Source organism: Haliotis rubra, unplaced genomic scaffold (genome assembly GCF_003918875.1).
Source record: "Haliotis rubra isolate DU_JTF1 unplaced genomic scaffold, ASM391887v1 Scf124, whole genome shotgun sequence".
NCBI lineage: Eukaryota > Metazoa > Mollusca > Gastropoda > Lepetellida > Haliotidae > Haliotis > Haliotis rubra.
The window spans coordinates 262243-283218 of NW_025765159.1; the positions used below are offsets into that span (position 1 = coordinate 262243).

The 20976-nt window shown below is 39.6% G+C and overlaps 1 protein-coding gene across 1 annotated transcript in view; it reads left to right on the forward strand.

Moving 5' to 3' along the window:
- Positions 1-20976, forward strand: part of LOC124266201 (gamma-aminobutyric acid receptor subunit beta-like) — a 78958-nt gene that overhangs the window by 13870 nt on the left and 44112 nt on the right. The window contains exon 3 of the mRNA XM_046701005.1: positions 10578-10645. Within this exon, the coding sequence (XP_046556961.1) occupies positions 10578-10645 (68 nt within the window). The remainder of the gene's footprint in view (positions 1-10577; positions 10646-20976) is intronic.

Sequence of the window (20976 nt, forward strand, 5' to 3'; positions counted from 1 at the left end):
ATACGTATTTCAAGCCAATAGTTCTGTAGTTTCAGGGCATGGCACTTATTCACACCTGGAAACGTTAGACATCACTCTTTTGCCATACATTTCGGACTTCTATGTACCCTTGGAAATCAATATCGACAATATGCTCTTCATTTTATGTCTAAGATATCACCGAATGGTTTGAGTAAGAACACTGGGTCTGGTGTTTGCGGGAGCTTATTGTTTCCTGTCATTCGAGGGAAGAAACTGTTAAATACTTGTACTTAGTTTACGTAATTAGTTTTGGTTGTTAAACTTTAGGATGTGCATGCCAGTTTGTAAACAAATAAGAACATGTGTAAGATGTAAATAAAAGATACGATTTATTGTTGTTACATTTTGAAATAATTAGGTTGTTCATACAAATGTGTCACTTTATATACAGTTTATAATTATTTGTTAAATGACAATGGTTATTCATCTGCACTCGTCAAGGACATGGAACATCTGTCGAAATCTGCCATTATTGACAATATTGGTAGGCGTTAAACAAACACACGCCCTACTCATTTCTGAACAATGTTGCATTTGCGTTTGAATACCGATGCAGATGGTGCTTGATGTTTAAATAAGATATTCCTTCATCGCTAAATACATATACCCATTGATCCTGTGCTAAACCACGGTCATTACAACTCCAACATTCGAAGGGCATTTCTTTGTCACTAAAGCTCCCAAATCCAATATCATGAAGAATTTCTTTGGGTCAGGAATGCAATAATAGTGTGGTTGTGAGAGGTCCAATTCTGCTAGTGGGAACAGTGAGCGGTTTAAATTATACACCCTGACTTGAAAGGATGATTACAGCTCTGGACTCCTGTGGTCAAACAATCAATACAAGATCCTAATCTGTTACCCGTACCAGTGACGTTGTGAAAACGGTCCTATTCACACGATGTCACTATTGGTTTGACAATAATTGATTTTGTACCGAGGTCTTGGTACGCACTGGTATAACGTGCTCTGTAGTCAAGGACTCTGTGAGGGTCTGATTCCACATGTGACTCTTGTAATTTGTTCTTTGAGGCCATGAACTTGCTTGAACCTGGTATTGATGGTGCACTCGTCAACATTGCCACATGCCTCGGTACATGTAACAGTTTCTTTTGATCAATATACCCTTTGTGTCTTCACAGAACACACACATACGCATCTTAATGTTATTGTCCTCAGCTGATGAGGCCTCTTAGTCACGGTTACTCAATCTTAATGTCGGTATTATGCCTCTTATCTCAATTCATTCCATTTACAAGGAACATTATACAGTTTTATTGGACGCAGATTTTCCCCGGTGCTGCTCATGGCTCTCCTTGTTCTGTTACAACACGTTGATTTACAAATGAATAGACGTCCCGAGTGGTACTGACATATGTAAATAGTATTTGAAGTGACTGACACTTTTCGAGAACCACCGGGACACTTGAGAAGAGGCTTCCCTAATTCAATCTGAAGAATTTGGTAACTAAGCACCATTGTCGTGCTTTGCAGAGACACCATGATAAATGCCATAACGTGCCAAGAATGCCTATTTTAGTACCAACAAAGGACACATGATGAACAGTTTTGGTTTTGAGTTCCCTGTCCTGTTCAAGCACATCAAAATATGTTAAACGATTTTAGTTCATGACTGAGCAGAATATCTTGACCGTCATGTGTGTGACAGTATCTACAATGTATTCGCGGAATGATATACCATTAAGAACGAGTAATTTATTGTATATAGATATATTCTCATAGTGGCGTTTAATATTTTAATTAAGACATTGAGAACATTACAGGATTTCGTACAGAAAGTCTATATGATGAAAACTACTGCTTAAGCATTGTTTTCCTGAGTGTATGCAAATCTAAATATATTTTCAGAACTATTTTATGAGGAATAACTCTATAAGTGAAATATACTTATGATTTGCACGGTTTTACTATATTTTACCTAAATTGGCTTTTACTCAATCAACTCATATCCATTTAAGCACTGTCTCCATTTGTATGGTTTTACTATATTTTACCTAAATTGGCTTTTACGCATTCAACTCACATCCATTTAAGCACTGTCTCCATTTTACGGCCCCAGTTATCAGCTTTGTTGTTGTTCTTAACTGAGGGGCCCACTCAGTCACGGTTACTCAATCTTAATAAAGGTCTGATCCCTTGATGGCTACTCAGGGACACCTACAGGATCAGCCAGATAGAGTGCTTTCAAGAACAGACATCAGGAACCAAGCTCTGATTCCTAGACCACCCCTGACTCATTTGTTATCAAGAATCTCGTTATAGAATTTATTCTCATCTTTCAGAAAGTATAGTTTCTTCACACTTGGGATTGGGAAAAAATCCTATTAAGTCATCTGGATCAGAAATGGGAGTACTTGGTATGGTGGTCATTGATCTAGAGCGGTCAGTTGTTTACTTCCATAATTACATTGTATGGACGAATCAGACAGCAGTCTGCCTGTTACACCAGACATGGGCTTGAGAAAGCCTCTTCTGGTTAATCGAGTATAGGCGTAATCTCCCACTAATCACGACATAATTGCGACAAGAAGATATGACATAATCCTACGGTGATGTTAATATGGCACTTTCTACAACTTTGAAGCACGAGAGTAAGTAAGGATGTAAGCCATAATCCAGCAATAACACGTCGGAGGACACCAGAAATGGGCTTCACACCATGATTCCATGCGGAGAATCGAACCCGGATCTTTGGCGTGAAGAGCTTTAACCACTAGGCTACCACACCATTCCTGAAGAAACAGAAGAAATCGTTTGCACAGTTTTTCTCAAGTTGTCTTTGACTTGTATATGAATGACTAAACAACTGATAATTTTATCAGGCTAAGAGCTGTATATTTTGAATACAATTAGTGGACAAGAATTGATAACAAATTAATGCAATCGCACCTCATGCATCACAAATATGTACAAATGTGGACGTTCCATATACCAGTCTCCTTTTTGTGTCTTGCCCTGTTCATCTCGTCCTGATCAGGATTTTACGTCTTTAGATCATGAAGACATGTTTGTCTGAGTTTTTAAACAAAATCTCAGACAATGATTCTTCAAACATATGCTCACCCTTTCGTTAACAAATTGTTTTTTACAGAGATCCATGCATATTATTGCTTCAAATGTATTGCCATTTACGCCCAATGGTATCTATTGTTCCATCCTATAATCGAGACTGGTTATTCTCTGGCACTATCGTTTTATACGTGTGTTGTGTATTTCACACGTATGTGACACATGCATATCTGAATATACATCCTTGTAACATCTGATGTTTTCACATATATCTATTTCAGGAAACATTAATAAGTAATAACCATGATTACTCAATATAGTAATTCACTGGTTTCCAAGTTCAACTGGCACACTTGGGTCAAGGGTCCAAAGCATTTTCAATATCAATTGTTCTTGCTATCATACTAACGGAAAAGTCAGTTACATTCATGCATTAATAATATTATTAATATTCATCAGTCGACGATGCAACCATCATGTCCAATCGTTAATGGACACAGGGGAAACTTGGAGATGTGCTTTGCTCTCTTTCTGAAAGAGCACCAAGATTACGTAAGAGACAGAAACCATTTCAATATAACGAGAATCAATTTTTGTAACTCATGATTATTTTTCATTGAAATAAGTGTTTTTTCTTTAAACTGGATATTTTCCCTCTTTATTCATGCTGTTAGTCTGAAGCAAAATATTAACGACTCATACATATTTATATCTGGGTATGTGAGTTCACTTACAATCAGAGTATATTGCTTCAAAGTTGTAATTCAATAAGCACAATTTTTGTTTTGAATTGGTTTTGTCAGTAGACTGCGCGCCCATGACAATACCTCTTAAAGTCGGTTCGTTAAATTGGTGCACACTATGATAAGGAGAAAGTATTCAAGCCAGAATAGACTTAATAAAAGCCCAATAAGGGGATTGCTTCCCTGGCTTTCCCACCTTGGTGGAATCGCTCCATTTTCATCATGGGCATAGCTGTTCAACCAGCAGCCTCCACTGAAGATGGATGCCCTTCCAAGGTGAAATAATAGTGCATCTCGCACCTCCCTTTATGTGGCAGCGCTGAAAACACAAGGCCTTTCAACGCAGGCGTTTTCCGTAAAAACACTATAAAGTCTTTTTATGGAACCCCATTTTCAAGCAATCACGGCAAAAGGACACTTTTAAGAGATATGTTGTGATTGAAAACAGAAGCAATAGGCTCGCATTAGTGCATCCAAATCCTCTTGCCAGTAAAATGGAATGCCCCGGTTTCCAGGACCTGTTTGGCAACATTATCTACAGGCGATAAGGCGCCTCTGTATTGATCTTGGGAGGGTGATATTTTAAATTACAAGGCAAACAAACCCTGCTAAATTAACGATACAATGTAAGGGTTTCAGGCTCATTCAGCTGCTAAACTTTCCCATCAGTGAAAGGAACTTCTGGCCAGGACAACCAAACTCAATGTCGTCATAGCAATGGAAAGGTTTTGTTCCCATCTAACAATTGACCGTTGGAATGAACTTTTTCCACCCCAATGTTAATGACGGACAAGCAAAGAATCTCTTTATTTGATTAAATGTCTGAACTGTCTACCACCGATGACTGAGTAAATACACTCAGTTGAGACTTTGAAAAGTAAACATACATATACAACTGGGAGTCTGCTTTTAACCTTAGCGGATATGATCACTCTTCTTGAAAATTGACTTCGTTCTCAAGGGAAAGTCCAAACAAAACTGCGTTTGCCTTTGATCTGGTCACTGCAGAATTAAAACAAAACGTGATATGAACCACATGATTTTATGTGTGACGTACCCAGACAAATATACAGTTTAAAGTGGTATATTGGTGTACTTTGTGTGCATTAATCTCGCACACCATCCTCCCTCATTGCTTGTGTATATCAGAAAGTAACAGACACGACTGCAGTTTCTGTAATACAAAACATCTCCCCGTATCAATATCAAAGGACCAGTACAGATTTACCGCAATGATAAAACCAAACCATATTAATATTTTGCAATAAACAACCACATGAATGGTAGTTTTCATTGTCGTTTTCATGTAATTACCACTCGCTGGTGAGTAAATACACACCTATGAGCAATATACAAGGTTAATCGCACAGTAAGTCTTCTCCGTCCGTTGTAGTGTCATTGCAAGCCAATTGCAGTACAGCTGGAAGCTATTGTCCAACGAGAGCTCGCTATCTGATCACGTAGAAAGTATTGATATACCTAAACTTTTCAAAACTCTTCATTATATGATATGTTTTATCGACGTAATGTGGTGTTTTGTGCATTTTCTTGCATTTCACTGGTTGTAAGTGCAAACCAGAGAACGAGACAACTTACTGCACTACCATCCTTTTCCATTTATTCGTCGTTTCACTGAATGAGAGAATATTTTGCGTGTACCGCTGTTATTCCTATTCGTCTTTTATGTTAAAAAAGGAAAAAACAACGGCTTGCTTGGTATTATTTGCATATGTGTAGAAGACAATTCAGGGATAGTTGGCGTTTTAAGTGACCTTTAGTCACTTATTCACTCACTCACTTACCCACTCTCACGTGGCCGTTTCATTCGATACTACTAAAAGCAGTTTGTTTTTTTAGTTTCAGTGTTGTGTGTTCATGTTGACGTCACGGACCAAAGATCATATCCGGACTTTGTAGATGTAACTCAAATTGTTGAAAAGGCAAAATGGTGGTGACAATGATAAGAATGGATCATATATGACACCAGGTGTTCGCGAAAACGATAAGCATGTCCTACCCTACAGTTGGCAACCTATGCCTTCTCAATTGCAAGAAGTTACCTCAGATTATCATTCTTGTTAATGTTACGTGGACAATTGTAAAGTGATAGCAGAAACGTCACACATAGCCAAACATAGGTGTGTTAGATCGCTTTGTGCACGTTAGCCATGTGTATGGTTCATAATTCCCTACTGGTCGCTATATCAGTGGCATGTGCTGAAAAATCTACATGAAACTAAAATGTATCTGTATTAAGTCAATCATTGTCCAACACAAATATCGGAATGATATACTGAATAATACCATATATGGTATCATTTCTGTAAAACCGTGACAAAATTGAAAAGCGTATAGCCTTAAAATGTGTAGCAATAAATTGACAGGAAGAACTAAATGACAGTAACTACTCTCAATTTCCCACCCTCACGATCCCCAAATACATGACGAAAATACACTAAGTCCCTAGAATGACGTCCAAATGTTAAGAGTTCGGACGTAAAGTCCATTCGACACCTACATCTGCAGCATTGTCGTTAACCGACGTTGTGAGCAGAGTTGGTCGTCAGTCTGGCACGGTTCTGTCCCCAAGAGGACTCGTTGACAGAATCTGAACTAAAACTGTGGTCTATCATACTGCGAGAAACAGATTCATTTGCCTTCAAATGTCTCGCTGTCACATCCGTCTGAAACTGAACGTAAATGTACGTATATGTCTAGACGGAAATTCAGTGATGTCTTTTCTATCAAGACGTAACATGGCTACCCCTGGCAATTCAGAGAAACAAACGTTAATCCTTTCTAGCAGGTTGCCAGTATCAGGCATCGCCCGTTGGCATGGATTGACGGACGGCTTAGGGGTTACACAGTAAATGTTCTGAGATCCAGACACATGAACTATGGACTTTCTCATAAAATTAGCCCGCTGCTATGAAACTCTTATTCGCCACTAAAAGGCAGAATACCTGTTCGGTTATATCGAGGACATTTATATTTGCAAGGCAATTCCGTTCGTCTACGGTTACTGAACATCGTTAGCGCTCAGATTCTAGATGTTGAGTTTCACAGATGGAAGAGTGGAAAAGGTTATACAGAGCATTAAAATGTGAGGAAACATTGATATATTTGTACCGATGGCCGATCTGTCGAGATAGATTGGACTGATCGTTACATTGCGTGTTGTGAACGTTGTTTTAGTGTTTTATTAAGGTCGTGGAACAAAAGCGGTTCCTTGTCACAGCCCATCTGCTCTTAGTGGGCGCTACTCGCGAAATTCAACTCCATTTCACATAACCCCGATTTGGAATATAAATGAGTTACACAATTTAAGTGCAAATCATGTCGATTTCGATTTTGTTTTCATAGTCGATTATTTCTTTGATTATCATGACAACATAAGCAATTTATATTCATCTATATTCATTCCAAAAAAGATTTGGTTATTCCATCACTCACTGTATGATTCTTTAATGCTGTGTATTTTTCTAAATCACACAGTTAATGTTCAAGTAAATTAGTATATCACCAACATGAGCGATCCCTAAAACGGAATTATGGATTTTTAAACAAAGTATTGAAAGAGGACATAAAAATCTCATAAAAACACATTCAAATGAAACATCATCATGATGTTACAGTAATGGATGCATATATGTTTAATTTTTTTGTTTTTAATTATTTTATTCTCATGGATTAAAAGCATTGATACAAGTATGAATATTCCTGACTTTGATTTTTTATAATTTGAAGAATATTATGTAAATAAACATCACTATTATCAACAATAAACATCAAAACTGTCTTTCACAATATTACTGAAATTATTTTTAAAACACTTTACTTTGTAAATTGTTACACAAAATTCAATTGTCATTCACAGTCTGAAGTTGATGAATCTCTATTTCATATCTGATCCTTTTATGTTTTCTTTTCAATCGGTTCTGGTTTAATGTTGATTAGAATACCATTGATTCTCGCGCAGTGATATAACACACTCTCTGACATTTCACCAATTAGCTTCAATAGAATCGTCGTTTTACACATTCCAAAACTAGAACTGACAGATATTATAAGACGGTCTTTGAAACCTGAACAACTTAAGAGTTCTTTAGAAATCTGATTTTTTCAGAAACGTACAAACATTTTCATTACATTTCCTGTATATGAATATGCTTAACGATGGTTTGAAAGGAAGTGTTTTGGAGTTGATGTCTACTGGAGACCTTCAATCGAAATTGATTCTACGCTGGTTCTGATCTGTTTTGTTGGTTGGTTGGTTGGTTGGTTTTTTAACGTCGCACGCAGCAATATTCCAGCTATATGGCGACAGTCTGTAAATAATCGAGTCTGGACCAGACAATCCAGTGGTCAACAGCATGAGCATGAATCTACGCAATTGGGATACGATGACATGTGTCAATCAAATCAGCGAGCCTGACCACCCGATCACGTTACTCGCCTCTTACGACAAGCATGGGTTACTGAAGATCAATTCTAACCCGGGTCTTCACAGGTACTGAATTATACACGTAAAAACAGTTTCGAATGCACAGGTGTATGTTTGAATATACTTCCATGCCATTGTCGGTAATTCCAACCAGGAGGTACGATGGCCCAGTTGTCTCAGGCGCTTCGCTGTCCTGAGTTGCGTCCCTTGGAAACACCAGAATCATATATTTGTGGGTTCGAATCCCGTTCCTAGGTGTGTCAGTACCATAACAGGGAATTGTAATACGTTGTAAACGCCAGTGACCTGCATTACTGCATTCTTCCACATTCAGCTGCCACGCCGTAATATAAGTGGAATACTGTTAAAATCGTTGTTACACTCACTCACACATTCAAACCATTCTGTGGCACTAATATTGGCGATGCAGCAATCTCTATGTGTTCTATGAAGTTGTCATCGAGGAGATGTTTAGGGAAATTACACAAAACAGGTAGTTCGGATAGAAAGTTTTGGATGTATCGCTCGTGGAACTATTGTAGCGATGGGGTAGCCTAGTGGTTAAAGCGTTCGCTCGACATGCCGACGGCCCGGGTTTGATTCCCCATGTGTGTACAAAACGTTCAGCTGGTGTCCCCTATTGCTGGAATAATGCTAAACGTGGCGTAAAACTATGGTCGTGGAAGGTAGCAACGATAATCCAAATCCACATTAAAGAGACACTCAAGAACAGCATAAACAAGAAAGACAATAAACTCGTTTCAGTCCTACTAGTACATACCATGTGATGATTAACAGTGACATTCCTCATTTATCTTGCAAAATTGTAGGTTGTGTAATGATCTAATTATATGGTGATGCCTTCGCATCATGTAAATGAATGGCAATACATGGCCATTATTTACAGCAAATGTGCCGATATATAGCACTGTATAGCAATGTATGCAATTATGTTCCAGAATATGAAAATGAGCGACGATATATAAATATTGATGTCAACAGTATCAAATAATGTATGTAAAAGTATGCACAACTATGCTAAAGTATGCTAAAGTATGACAATGTATCAATTATCAAACTGTTGTAATGTTACACTTGAATATGTAAAGGACTACATTGGCGTGAACTGTTAATGAAGTGATGTTGTTCTCTGGTCCGAGCAGGCAGTTCTAGTCTCGTTTCTTGGCCGTGTTGTACATTTCGCAATCAATCAGGGTCATCTTCTTTCTACCATGGGAAATATACGTTCTACATCAGATCGCGTCTTTTCCGTGAAATATTGCTATTTGCATCAGTAAACGGACGTGACAAGTGTATGCGTCCTTCGGGATTCCTGAACAATAGGAAGGCTTCTGTACTGTATCGTTTGTTTCTCATGGAAGTCATCAATGTAATCGATACATCTGTAGCGTGATAATCCGATGAAAGGTTTCTATGTCAGGATAGATAGTGATCGATATGGTATTTAAAATAAGGTTTGTTCTAGTTCATCTTTGGGCCTTGGCGTAGCCTTGTGGTTGTAACGTTTGGTGGTTGTAACTGAATGAAAAGTATAAACCTCATTTCTAGTGTCCCAGACCGTCATACTGCTGGATTATTGCCGCAGGCAGCGTAAAAACTTACTGTCTCAAAATAATGTGTGACGTTCAAAGATCTGAAAGAATATGACATTATGGCAAATATGTTTTGTGCGAAAAACGTACTTAGCTGATATGTCAGATCTGTGATGAATATGTCAAAGGACGTCATATCCTACTCCAACCCCTGGAGTGATTTCTCCAGTTGTGGCTAAAAAGTTTAAGAACCGAATGTCGTAATGTTTCAAGGGCATTTCATAAAACGGACTGGTTTTGGAACTATTTTCTGTCGCCCATCGGTTCTTTCAGTTGTCCTTTCAAAGACTATTACTTGTTTATGTGTGATTGCCAAACCACTATGAATACATTACCGTTAGCAACCATTCCATACCCGGGGAGTGGATGGGTAGGGTGAGATGGGTGGGCTAGATGAAGTGTTCACATCAACTGTATAAACCTAACCCTAACCCAAATGAACATGGCTGGATACCCAGATATGATACTGATAAACGTTTTAAGCCAACATATTTGAGAACAACATTACGATAATGTATATATTTCAGCAGACAATTTCCTTTTTGATAATCTGAAGCATATTTATGTTTTCAAGCATTTACGAGGACAATTTAATACTTTATATAACCGCATCCCAAACTCCTCACCCTGTCCCAGGGAATTTAATTGTCAGTTCCTTAACACTGTCGTGATAATCTGAATCTTTTATAAAGGATGTTAAATATATTTTTGTCTATTTTCTTTCAGAATCACCTCTTATCATAGGAATAGCAGTAATTATAGCGAGTTTTGACAGTATTTCAGAAGTCAACATGGTAAGTAACCTTTTTGTGCATTCATTTATTCAAAGTCTAATGCATATTTATAAGTTATATGAATATTTAACCTGGATATTCCCTGCACGAAAGAGTCATAAACTTGTGCGTATCTAAAGAGAAAGTTTTACTTTCAGCGTATTATCTCATAACAGCTACATTTCAATTACTTATCCGTGTATAGGTGTACAGATCACGGTGTTAAGAATCGCTGAGACGCATCAATCCGTCGCCTCTTCCCAACCCTACCAAAGGGCAGATATATTTCCAATTCCACTAAAGCAAACTCCATTACGTGAAAATAGTATTGATCTCCTCACAGAATTGTAACGTAAAATAACGTTTACAACACATCTTGAGCTCCAATAACTTCATTATCCCCACCGACAACGTCGTATAAACGTTGCTAACTGGGTATAAACGCTCATGCCAGTCTCCACAGATCGTCTCCAACGTTGCTGGTAGCTGAGAGGGAGCGGTGGCTGGTGGGGTTGTCAATCAACACTAGTTCACTGCTCTATATTGATCAAAGGCCAAACTTATACATTCTTGTCTCCAGTCGTACATCAAGGGTTCCAAATTGCCAAGAACACTTTTAATTGCCTGTTGGCCAGTTCTGGACATGGGTCAATATTCTTCCCCAGGGATAAAGAAGTACCAAGGCCAGTGGCTATTTCTGAGCATTTCTTTGGTCCGTGTTCAGATTTGCCCAAGACTTCCAAACTGCCAAGAACACTTTTAAACGCCTTGTGGCCATCTCTGGGCATGGGTCAATATTTTGCCCTCAAGAAAAAGAACCACAGTGTCCAGTTACCAGTTGAACATCTCTTTCGTCCCCGTTCAGATTGGCTCAGGGACAATATGATGAGCCAAGAGACAGTGGTGGACGGCTGTGGTTTAATGATGACGCACCATTGATTGTGGAGAGAGTGTTATGGATACCGACTCCATAAACCTACATTTGACACAATCTGTCTTATAAGACGAGCGGTCACCACCGGTTGAATATGCCAAGCGTACAACTAGCCAGTAATGATCAACCAGAAATGTACACCGAATGGACTTGCGGATGAAATCCGAAGCTTAATCATCATGCTCGTAGATCTCTTTCCAGCTGGTCTACAATTTTGGAAGATTAGCATCGCAAGAAGATAAGTTTAAAGAAAACCCTCATCCCGTAATCAATCATTCTAGGCTTAACGCTACAGGTGTAAATTACAGTTGAACACGCCCACATCGTCAGACAGGTAATCACCTAATACAGTCCTTACACATTCGGCTCATGACAAAGGAAAACGTATAAACAACGAAGGTAAACACATGGGAAAGTCATACATATTGACTTGGTATCATTCAACGATTGCCTTTTGGCTTGCAGTAAATACACATGTTTATGTCAGTTTTCTGGTCCTGTCACTGTACCGGATCCCAGACAGAGGCCTATCAACAAAATTGCGTTATCGACCTTCCTCGTTTTGTGGCCCGTCGAGCACGTCTCAAGACCCACAACTTAACCTTTGTCGCTTGATGCTGTTTTCCACAGTTAACAGCGTGTTGGCGACCAATATCGGACCTGCCACGACCCAAAAAAATCTTTTTCGGATCAATGTTCTTCAGCGCTTTCTAGCCTTCGTAGGATCCAACGTATATCTGTGGAATCAGACAGTTTATGCCCACAGGGGCTCCCTTAGGACGCCGTTTGACGTTATTCCTCCATACAACTAAGAACTAATTCATGGTGAAACTGTGCCCTGCAAAGGTTGAAGACGTAGATTAGATTTGAAGAACGCATGTAGAATTGGGCTGTTCTTACTTATCCCGTTTCTGTATATACACGTAAAATTTAATAAACATATTTACATCAGTGCTGACAGCTATATCTCTTGAGACGTTATTGTAGAGTGCATTGGCGACTGTGTGTTACAAGAGTGCTGTGATTTGGTTTTGCCGCGTGGCCTGTAGCTTCAGTAATGATTACACATTGGGAGCATTCATCATTTTACTGGCATAAACTCAGAAGATTTCTGGCTCGAAGAAGGAATTAGGATAGTAACAGATGATGTTTCTTGAGACACAGTTTGGGTAATTACTTCAACCCGTAACTTCTTAGTACAGTAAATTTGGAAATAATGATGACGTTTAAGACCTTAAGACACCGTGTGTCCGAATGTAATTCTCCTTCCCTAAAGGCGCCTTGTCAATGCCAACTGTGCTGTACTGGGTGTACCTAATGGCTATATATAGGGTTACAGAAGCCACACATTGTAACTCTGATCAGCAAAACATGTTAAGCCAAGAAACGACCTTCATTTCCAAGAAGTCAATATTGGATTTCGTCGCAATCAGCAATATTATGGCATCCTCATTGATGTCGTTTCTAACCATAAGTTGGAGGTACTGGGGATTATGCTGCCATTACCAACGGAGTTCATACAAGGGAGCCTTTAGCGACGCCCCTGGTGCATTACGACACCCAGACATTGGCTTTTCGTGTTTTACTTATCAATGTTGGAATCGAACCTAGTCATCGAGTCATCGAATAAACCAATTTTCTACTCAGTCACACCAATTCATACAAGATAAAGCATGAAGTGATTTTTTTTCAATGCTTCAAGGTACATTCGGATAATTCGAAGTTTTTTCGACTTTCGAAAAAATCATACATACTGATTTGGCAAATGAAGTGATTTTCTTTTGTTCAAGATGTAACCATATTATTTTAGAAAATACTGTCGCGAAGAAAACACGTTATTTTATGAATGACTCGGTTGTATGTTGAGGAGTATTTACATGTATTTAATGTCAGATTAGACAAACCATCAAATCTGTGACAACAAATCATTGCCAATTGCCAATAAACGATGTCATTATCAAATCTAAGTTAGCTTACACAAACATGTTGATTTCACAACATTCACACGACCTTATGTCTGACATGCTCATGTATACGTCAAAATAGCGTACTGACTATAAGCCAAAATAACATCTTGACTATACGTCAATATAGCGTACTGACTATAAATCAAAATAACATCTTGACTATACGCCAATATAGCATACTAACTATTAGCCAATATAATATTGTGGCTATATGTTATGATATCATTCTAACCATATGCCGTGATAACACTTTGACCCTTTGCTTTTATAACACCCCGGTTCAATGTCATGGTAATGTTCAAACAGTAATGCATTGCTGATATATACTAGTTATTTAATACTTTGTTTACGAATCCTTCGACTATTTTATTCTGCCGACAAGAAATAGGTAAACAGTTTTTTTTAGAGAAAACGTCTTTTCCGTCTGTATCAATACAACTTAATTCTTTCACATTTTCGAACAAACACATTTGTAAAGTGTATATTAAACGTTGCTGTCCCTTTTTAATAATGTGAAGAATCAAAACATATTTTGGAAATGGGATGTTGGACAATGACTGTTGAGCCGCTCAGTACTGCAAGGGTAGACAATGCTTGTTCAGCAATTCAGTACTCAAAGGGTAGACACTATCATCATGGCCTCTGTGAACAATGCCTATTCAGCAATTCAGTTCTCAAAGGGTAGACAATATCATCATGGTGAGGTGAGGTGAGGTGAAATTGGGTTTTACGTCGTACTTGAGAATATTTCGCTCATATGACGACGTGCATGCGTGTGTATGTGTATGTGCGGCTGCTTGTACTAGCCCAGACTTAAGCTGGTTTTATAGTGCTAGCTCACTGAGATATCATGCCGCAGTGAAGCATGAATACCCCACTCAGACACATTATACTGACTCCGAGCTGACCAGTCCTTGTTGTACCCATTAATGCCGAGCGCCAGACAGGGACCAACAAGTACCATATTTTAACGTCTTTTGGTATGACGTGACTGGGGATCGAACCCACGACCTTCCGGGCGGACGCTCTAATCACTATACCACGGAGGCGGTCTATCATCATGGCGTCTGTAGACAATGCTTGTTCAGCCATTCAGTACTCAAAGGGTAGGCAATATTATGATGGCTTCTGTGGACAATGTTTGTTTAGCCGTTCAGTACTCAAAGGGTAGACACTATCATCATGGCTTCTGTGGACAATGCCTGTTCAGCAATTCAGTAGTCAAAGGGTAGACAATATCGTCATGGCCTTTGTGGACAATGGTTGGTCAGCCATTCAGTACTCAAAGGGTAGACACTATTATCTTGCAAAAGGAGGCACCATCATAATTGCTAGTGAAGACAATGGTTGTTCAGCCACTCAGAACTCCAAGGGTAGACAGTATCATCATGGTTTCTGTGGACAACGTTTGTTCAACCACTCATTACTACAAGGTTAGACACTATCATCATGGGTTCTGTAGACAATGTTTGTTCAGCTTCTCATTGGCAGGATAACGTAATAGCTCCACACGATAAGGTTGCCTTTGCACAGAGACCTGTGTTTTTTAAACTATCTTGTGATAATGATTTATTTCAACATCACATGGAGCGAGATAAATCGAAAGTGATGTGTATCACAGCTCTCAGTAAAACCATTGAAAGTTCAACATTGATAAACCTCCCTGTACACTACTGGGATTTGCAAACAGTGGAGAGTCTAATGTTCTCATAACCATGACACGACACAGAATTAATGTGTGTGCAGCGATCTCATATCCGTGGAGATTTCAAAGTAGAATAGGCCAGCAGTACCTTATACTTGATGCAAGAGCCAGCTAAATTGGGCTTTGCGTGGTTTCAATATATGACCTGGATGGTTGTGTCACCATGCCCCGACTGAGGGGGTCGTTTGCTGATCCTGTGGGCACAGGCACGTGTGTTCCAGACTGGATTGGTTACAGAACTTCGTGATAAGGTAGTGATATCTCTGACAGAAGACAATATCTTTCGCTCGGTGAAGCAAGTTTCATTCTGAGCAGTCACCCTCCACCCCGTCTCTCTCTCTCTCTCTCTCTCTCTCTCTCTCTCTCTCTCTCTCTCTCTCTCTCTCTCTCTCTCTCTCTCTCTCTCTCTCTCTCTCTCTCTCTCTCTCTCTCTCTTTTGCTCGGTGAAGCACGTTTCATTCTGAGCAGTCACCCTCCAACCCGCCTCTCTCTCTCTCTCTCGTTTGTCCGCTCTGTGTCCTCAATATAGACGCATGTTTAATGCGTGTTTGCTGTGAATATTCTCCATCAGTGATTCGTGTTCTCTATTAATGATGTAAGCTCCCTGAGACTGATGTGGGCGCACCAAGCATCCGTGATGATGGCAAAGCCCAGGCCACTGACCTTACAGGATTCGAAATGTCATGACCTTATATATTGCAGCATTTACACCCACCCTCTACAACCAGAACCTTGTATTTGTTCGGATAATAGCAGCAATTACCGAACACTAGTCCTGAAATAAGATCTCAGATGGTAGACAAATATCCACTTTTAGAACATTCTAATTACCGTTCCTTTCTTCCAATCAGATTGGCTTAAGGTTTTGCAGCTCTACAAATTTAGAACAAACTGTTAAGGACATTAAGGACTCAGTGGGCATATGAACGTAGAATCAACATTTTTCGCACACATGCAAAGGTTCGTGTTGGACTGAGAAGTAGGTCTTGAGAGACTGTCACCGAACCCTTGACATCCCGTGAAGGGCCATGGCCGGAGTTGGAAGAAGTCCATATTTGATTTCGCTAATTCAAGCCCAGGCTGCAGAGCTGAATCTAATATCCAATATCGACAAGGACAATTTGCAGAATAGGGCAAGACAATTATATTTGTGAAGCAGTGTTGTAATGCACCAGTCGCTTCCCGTCTAGACTCTTGGGTATTATTGAGAGAAAACAAGGCAAGCATGAGAGTATCCCAACGAAGATGGCGTTGCATATCTAGTGTTGTCTTGTAAGGTCTTTCCGGAAGTCCACTGAAAACGGGCGACGGTTGTCATGGCAGCCCGTGCTTGTTTTACACCCTTCTGATGTGAATGTGCCTTTCAGGATAAGACAAGGATCTGTGCCATGCGCATAAATTAGACTCGATCTGATTTAGCTATTATTGGAGAGTATTAATTGGCTGGAATCCTGATGATTGCTTAGACTAAGGCTCGCTATTTCTTCCTCATTACCCACAACCGGTGAACACACATAGTTCAAATACCGTTGCGCGGCTACCTAAACACTAAAACCCGTATGGTACTGATTAGTCGAATGATTTTAAGTGCGTCTATTGCTTGTCTATAGCTATTCTCTCAGACCGGACTCACGTATTATATCGGCACATGTGGCATATATGAACTTCATTAGTCTGACCAAAGGGCAGGTAGTCAAGTGGTTTATGACTCCGTCCCTTATGCCGATGACTGAGTGAGTATAGTTTTACGCTGATTTAGCAATATCCCAGCAATATTACAGTGGCTACACCAGAAATGGGCTTCACACATTGTACCCATATGGGGAATCGAACCCGGATATTCGGCGTGACGAGTGAACGCTTTAACCACTAGGCTACCCCACCGCGCCTTATGCCGATTAACCAGAGGTTGAATAGTCCTTGTCTGTTGTCCTTCAACATGAATGTTTTTCAGTAAATCGACAGAACGACAATTCACTCTGAAAATTAAAATTGATGCTAAAAGCAGGGTGTCTCGTATTGCTTTAGTAGCGCAGTTTTCTGTAAGTACTCATGCTCGCATTAGTTTCGTGACGCACCGTTTTTCAGATTTACAGTTCATAATCAGCGAACTGACATATGTTTGTGATTATTTCCACAAGAGCCCATTTGAATTATATAAAATATCAGACGCTATGTTAATTGTTTTATATTAGCAGGTTTTTTTGGCAATGACGATTTGTAACGAATGAACACAATGTGATTGAACCGTAGGCCAACATAGCCAAGATTAAAACATTAAAGACTTAATCTGTCTTTCCTTAGCAAGCAATCGATACCTATCTAACATAATCCGTTTCACGTGTCCCAAGGTTGCATATAGCCCACATTTATCACTGGAATAAGTACAAATTATCGACGATGAGCACCTTTATTCAGAACCCGTGAAGGTCCGGGTTAGAATGTGCCTTCAGTAACCCATGCTTGTCGTAAGAGGCGACTAAAGGGATCGGGTGGTCAGGCCCGCTGACTTGGTTGACACATATCATCGGTTCCCAGTTGCGCAGATCGATGCTCATGCTGTTGATCACTGGATTGTCTGGTCCAGACTCGATTATTTACAGACCGCCTCCATATAGCTGGAATATTGCTGAGTGCGGCGTAAAACTCAACTAACTCAAGTCACTTTTATTCAGAAAATCACGATGACCCAAAGACTTGTAGATTATCAACCATCCGTATCTCCTACAGCAGCTTCGAGGGACGAAATGAAGCTGACTGATCTATATATATATGTCTTAAAGAAAGGCTTCCTTGGGCTACTAATTATCCGATCCCGTCGGTGGACTACCCAATCGATGGCCCCTTGACCACTGGTCAGCGTTCATTTACAAGATATCGAAGACAATCTCAGAGTTAGAATCAGGAGATTTTCGCAAATTATTTTGTTCACCCTTCTCAGACGTTGTAACCTGATGTGGTAAGTGCGGATACACTTGTTCCCTAACGCCATATCTTGAAGGCGAAAAGAGTTGCTTAAGCTCCCACAACGCTCATAAATCTGGTCCCCTTGTTGACAAAAGGAGTTCATTCGGACGTTAGCACATTCCAGTGTTATTGGTAGACCACTAAATCAGACAACGAGCATTTAATCTGATAGGTTTGATGGCAAACCATTCTCGTTTTCTCGGGACTCGCATATTCTGAGCAGTGAGTGGAAATTGATTCAAATTAGCCCAGAATATCTAAATATATTTAGAAAGTAAACTTCTTCTGGAAATTGTGCAATATTTCTAATTATTCGTACATTTCGTTACCAGACTTGTTTGAAGATGAGAATACGATTTGCTGTAGCAGTTTGAGAACTGGCTTTATTGGAAAAGCCCGGAATTTTTATGTCGATGGCATTTAACCATTCGTTGGGATGTTGTCATGTTGGGTCGTTACCGTGGTTACACAAGTGCTGTTCTCAGTTCTATACAACATTATTGCTGTTTTCACCCCAGGCATATAATACCTCGACAACATATATCATATTTATAAATACTTCACAAACAATCTTGGATAAAACAAATAATGCGATGTGGTATACGTATCATCGGCCTAGTGTTGTTTTCTGTTGCAATCTGAGTTGGCTAAAGCTCAGAAGCGGACCATTTTGAAATCAGTCATCGAGTATGGTTTCAATCCGCTTTTCGCAACGCTAAAACAAAACATGGTAGAGTCACCATTAAAATTTTGTATATATTGTGCCTTTGTGGGCATCGAAACTTGTTTTCGTTGCAATGAGCCAGAGTTTTTCCAATTGGTCTACTCCGTGGTCACATCCTAGAATAACAATTACACAAGAATAGATAAACTGAGAAATTAGTACGTGCGTGGTATTTCATTGCCAGTGTCATGTTAAATCTTTGTTCAATAGAAATGCAAGTGAGTGAGTGAGTGAGTGAGTTTAGTTTCACGCCGCACTCAGCAATATTCAAGCTACATGGCGGCAATCTGTAAATGATCGAGTCTGGACCAGACAATCCAGTGATGAACAGCATGAGCATCGGTGAGATACGGTGACACGTGTCAACCAAGGCAGAGAGCCAATAGCAATTGTTACATGACAGATATAAATGTATTTTAACATCGTATAAGCATGTTACAAGATTCAAATATTGTTATGACCGTTATGCTTGATTTAATTTCTATCTAGGTATAATCATGTATGAGTTAAAAATATGACACTTGATTCTCCGAGAGGATTAATATTTTGCCTGCTTTAAAATTTCCAGCCGGTGTACTCGGCTACTGCTTCCCTTAGGATCGGGAACACCGGTTGTCACCAATGATATTTAGCAGTCATCCGTATGATTTTCACTGCTATTTCCCCTTGCACACCAAATGGAATCTATTTCTGACGATAGTCAAAACTGGGTGTTATTTTGCGGTGATATTTCATATTAGTTAAAGTGCTTGTTAAAATTTCATTATTCAGACAGAATCTTGTCTTTCATTTTTAACTATAGGGTCATTATGCCTAGTGGTTAAAACGTTCGTTCGTTACGCCGAAGATCCGGGTTCGATCCCATGGGTACAATGTGTCAAGCAGCAAAACGAACAATCTTTCACGTGTGAGCATTTGCAAGCTGATTTACGTCTGATGAAGCGATAGTCATGAACAAATGACGAGATACGTAATTAATTTATGTATGTGCCTTTCCACGCGTATAATTGCTCAAAGAGATACCAATTGGAAGCGTTGAAAACTATGACAAACAGCACTGATAAATGTAATATTAAGGATCGAGAGATCTGGGTCTGCAAAACCTTGGAAGGTAACATCGTTATGTTTTTAACGAGTAGGAGACATGGATAAATGCCCTCTTCTATCATTGGGATGCCCGGTCGATGTCAGGACAACGTAATCTATTCCCAGAGCCCGAAAAAGCACGTCTCTCAAAGATTTCATTCCGGCGATGCATCAACGGGAATCCATATAGATATAAAAATTCAAATGAGAATGTAGCCAGCTGCACCTTCTGAAGGCTAGGATGTAAAGAAATCCATCTATTTCCTGTTTCAAAGAAACAGAACTCCCTGATCTTGAAAACCGCGGTTCAAGTAGTTTCCATAAGAACGTCATGCCCTTCGAGAGGTCTGTCAGAAGAACTTACTCTAGCAAAACCACAAAAATTGGGGAATTGAGTAATAGCCAATGTTGGTGACTTAGCATACCTTGTTGTGGATGGTCTAGCTCAGGATAATGTGATCAACTCGCTTCATCGAGGAGCTGATGAATATTCTACAGGAGTCAAATCTATTAGGTACAATTGAGGCCATGGCTCGGAGTTGGGCTGCTTTTATATTCGTGTTTGAATTTCATTTGGCATAGTGGATGGGAACCCTGTAAGGGGCATAGTTAACGGTGCCAATGGTGAACATAATGTCAACTAGCTGCCTCTGCAATGATGTCAGATAGACGTAACATCTGGAATGAGGTTGTGCCATATTCCTGCTTCAACCAATTTATGTTTCCAGTAGAGAGACAGAGTTTGGCGAAGAAGTTCCTTGAGCAACTCACACGTTAACGTTCGCACTCGTGGGAGCGCTTGTGGTTCATGCTGTCGTAGTATCTTAATTTAGAAAAGTTCGCTGGTTATAATGCCACTGGTTATAATGCCAGTCTGGTTATAAGGCCATGTTGTATTTTTTCTCAGAATAGATTTCCTCAGAGCAGAATTCCTGGTTATATAAGGCCAGTCTGGTTATAAGGCCATGT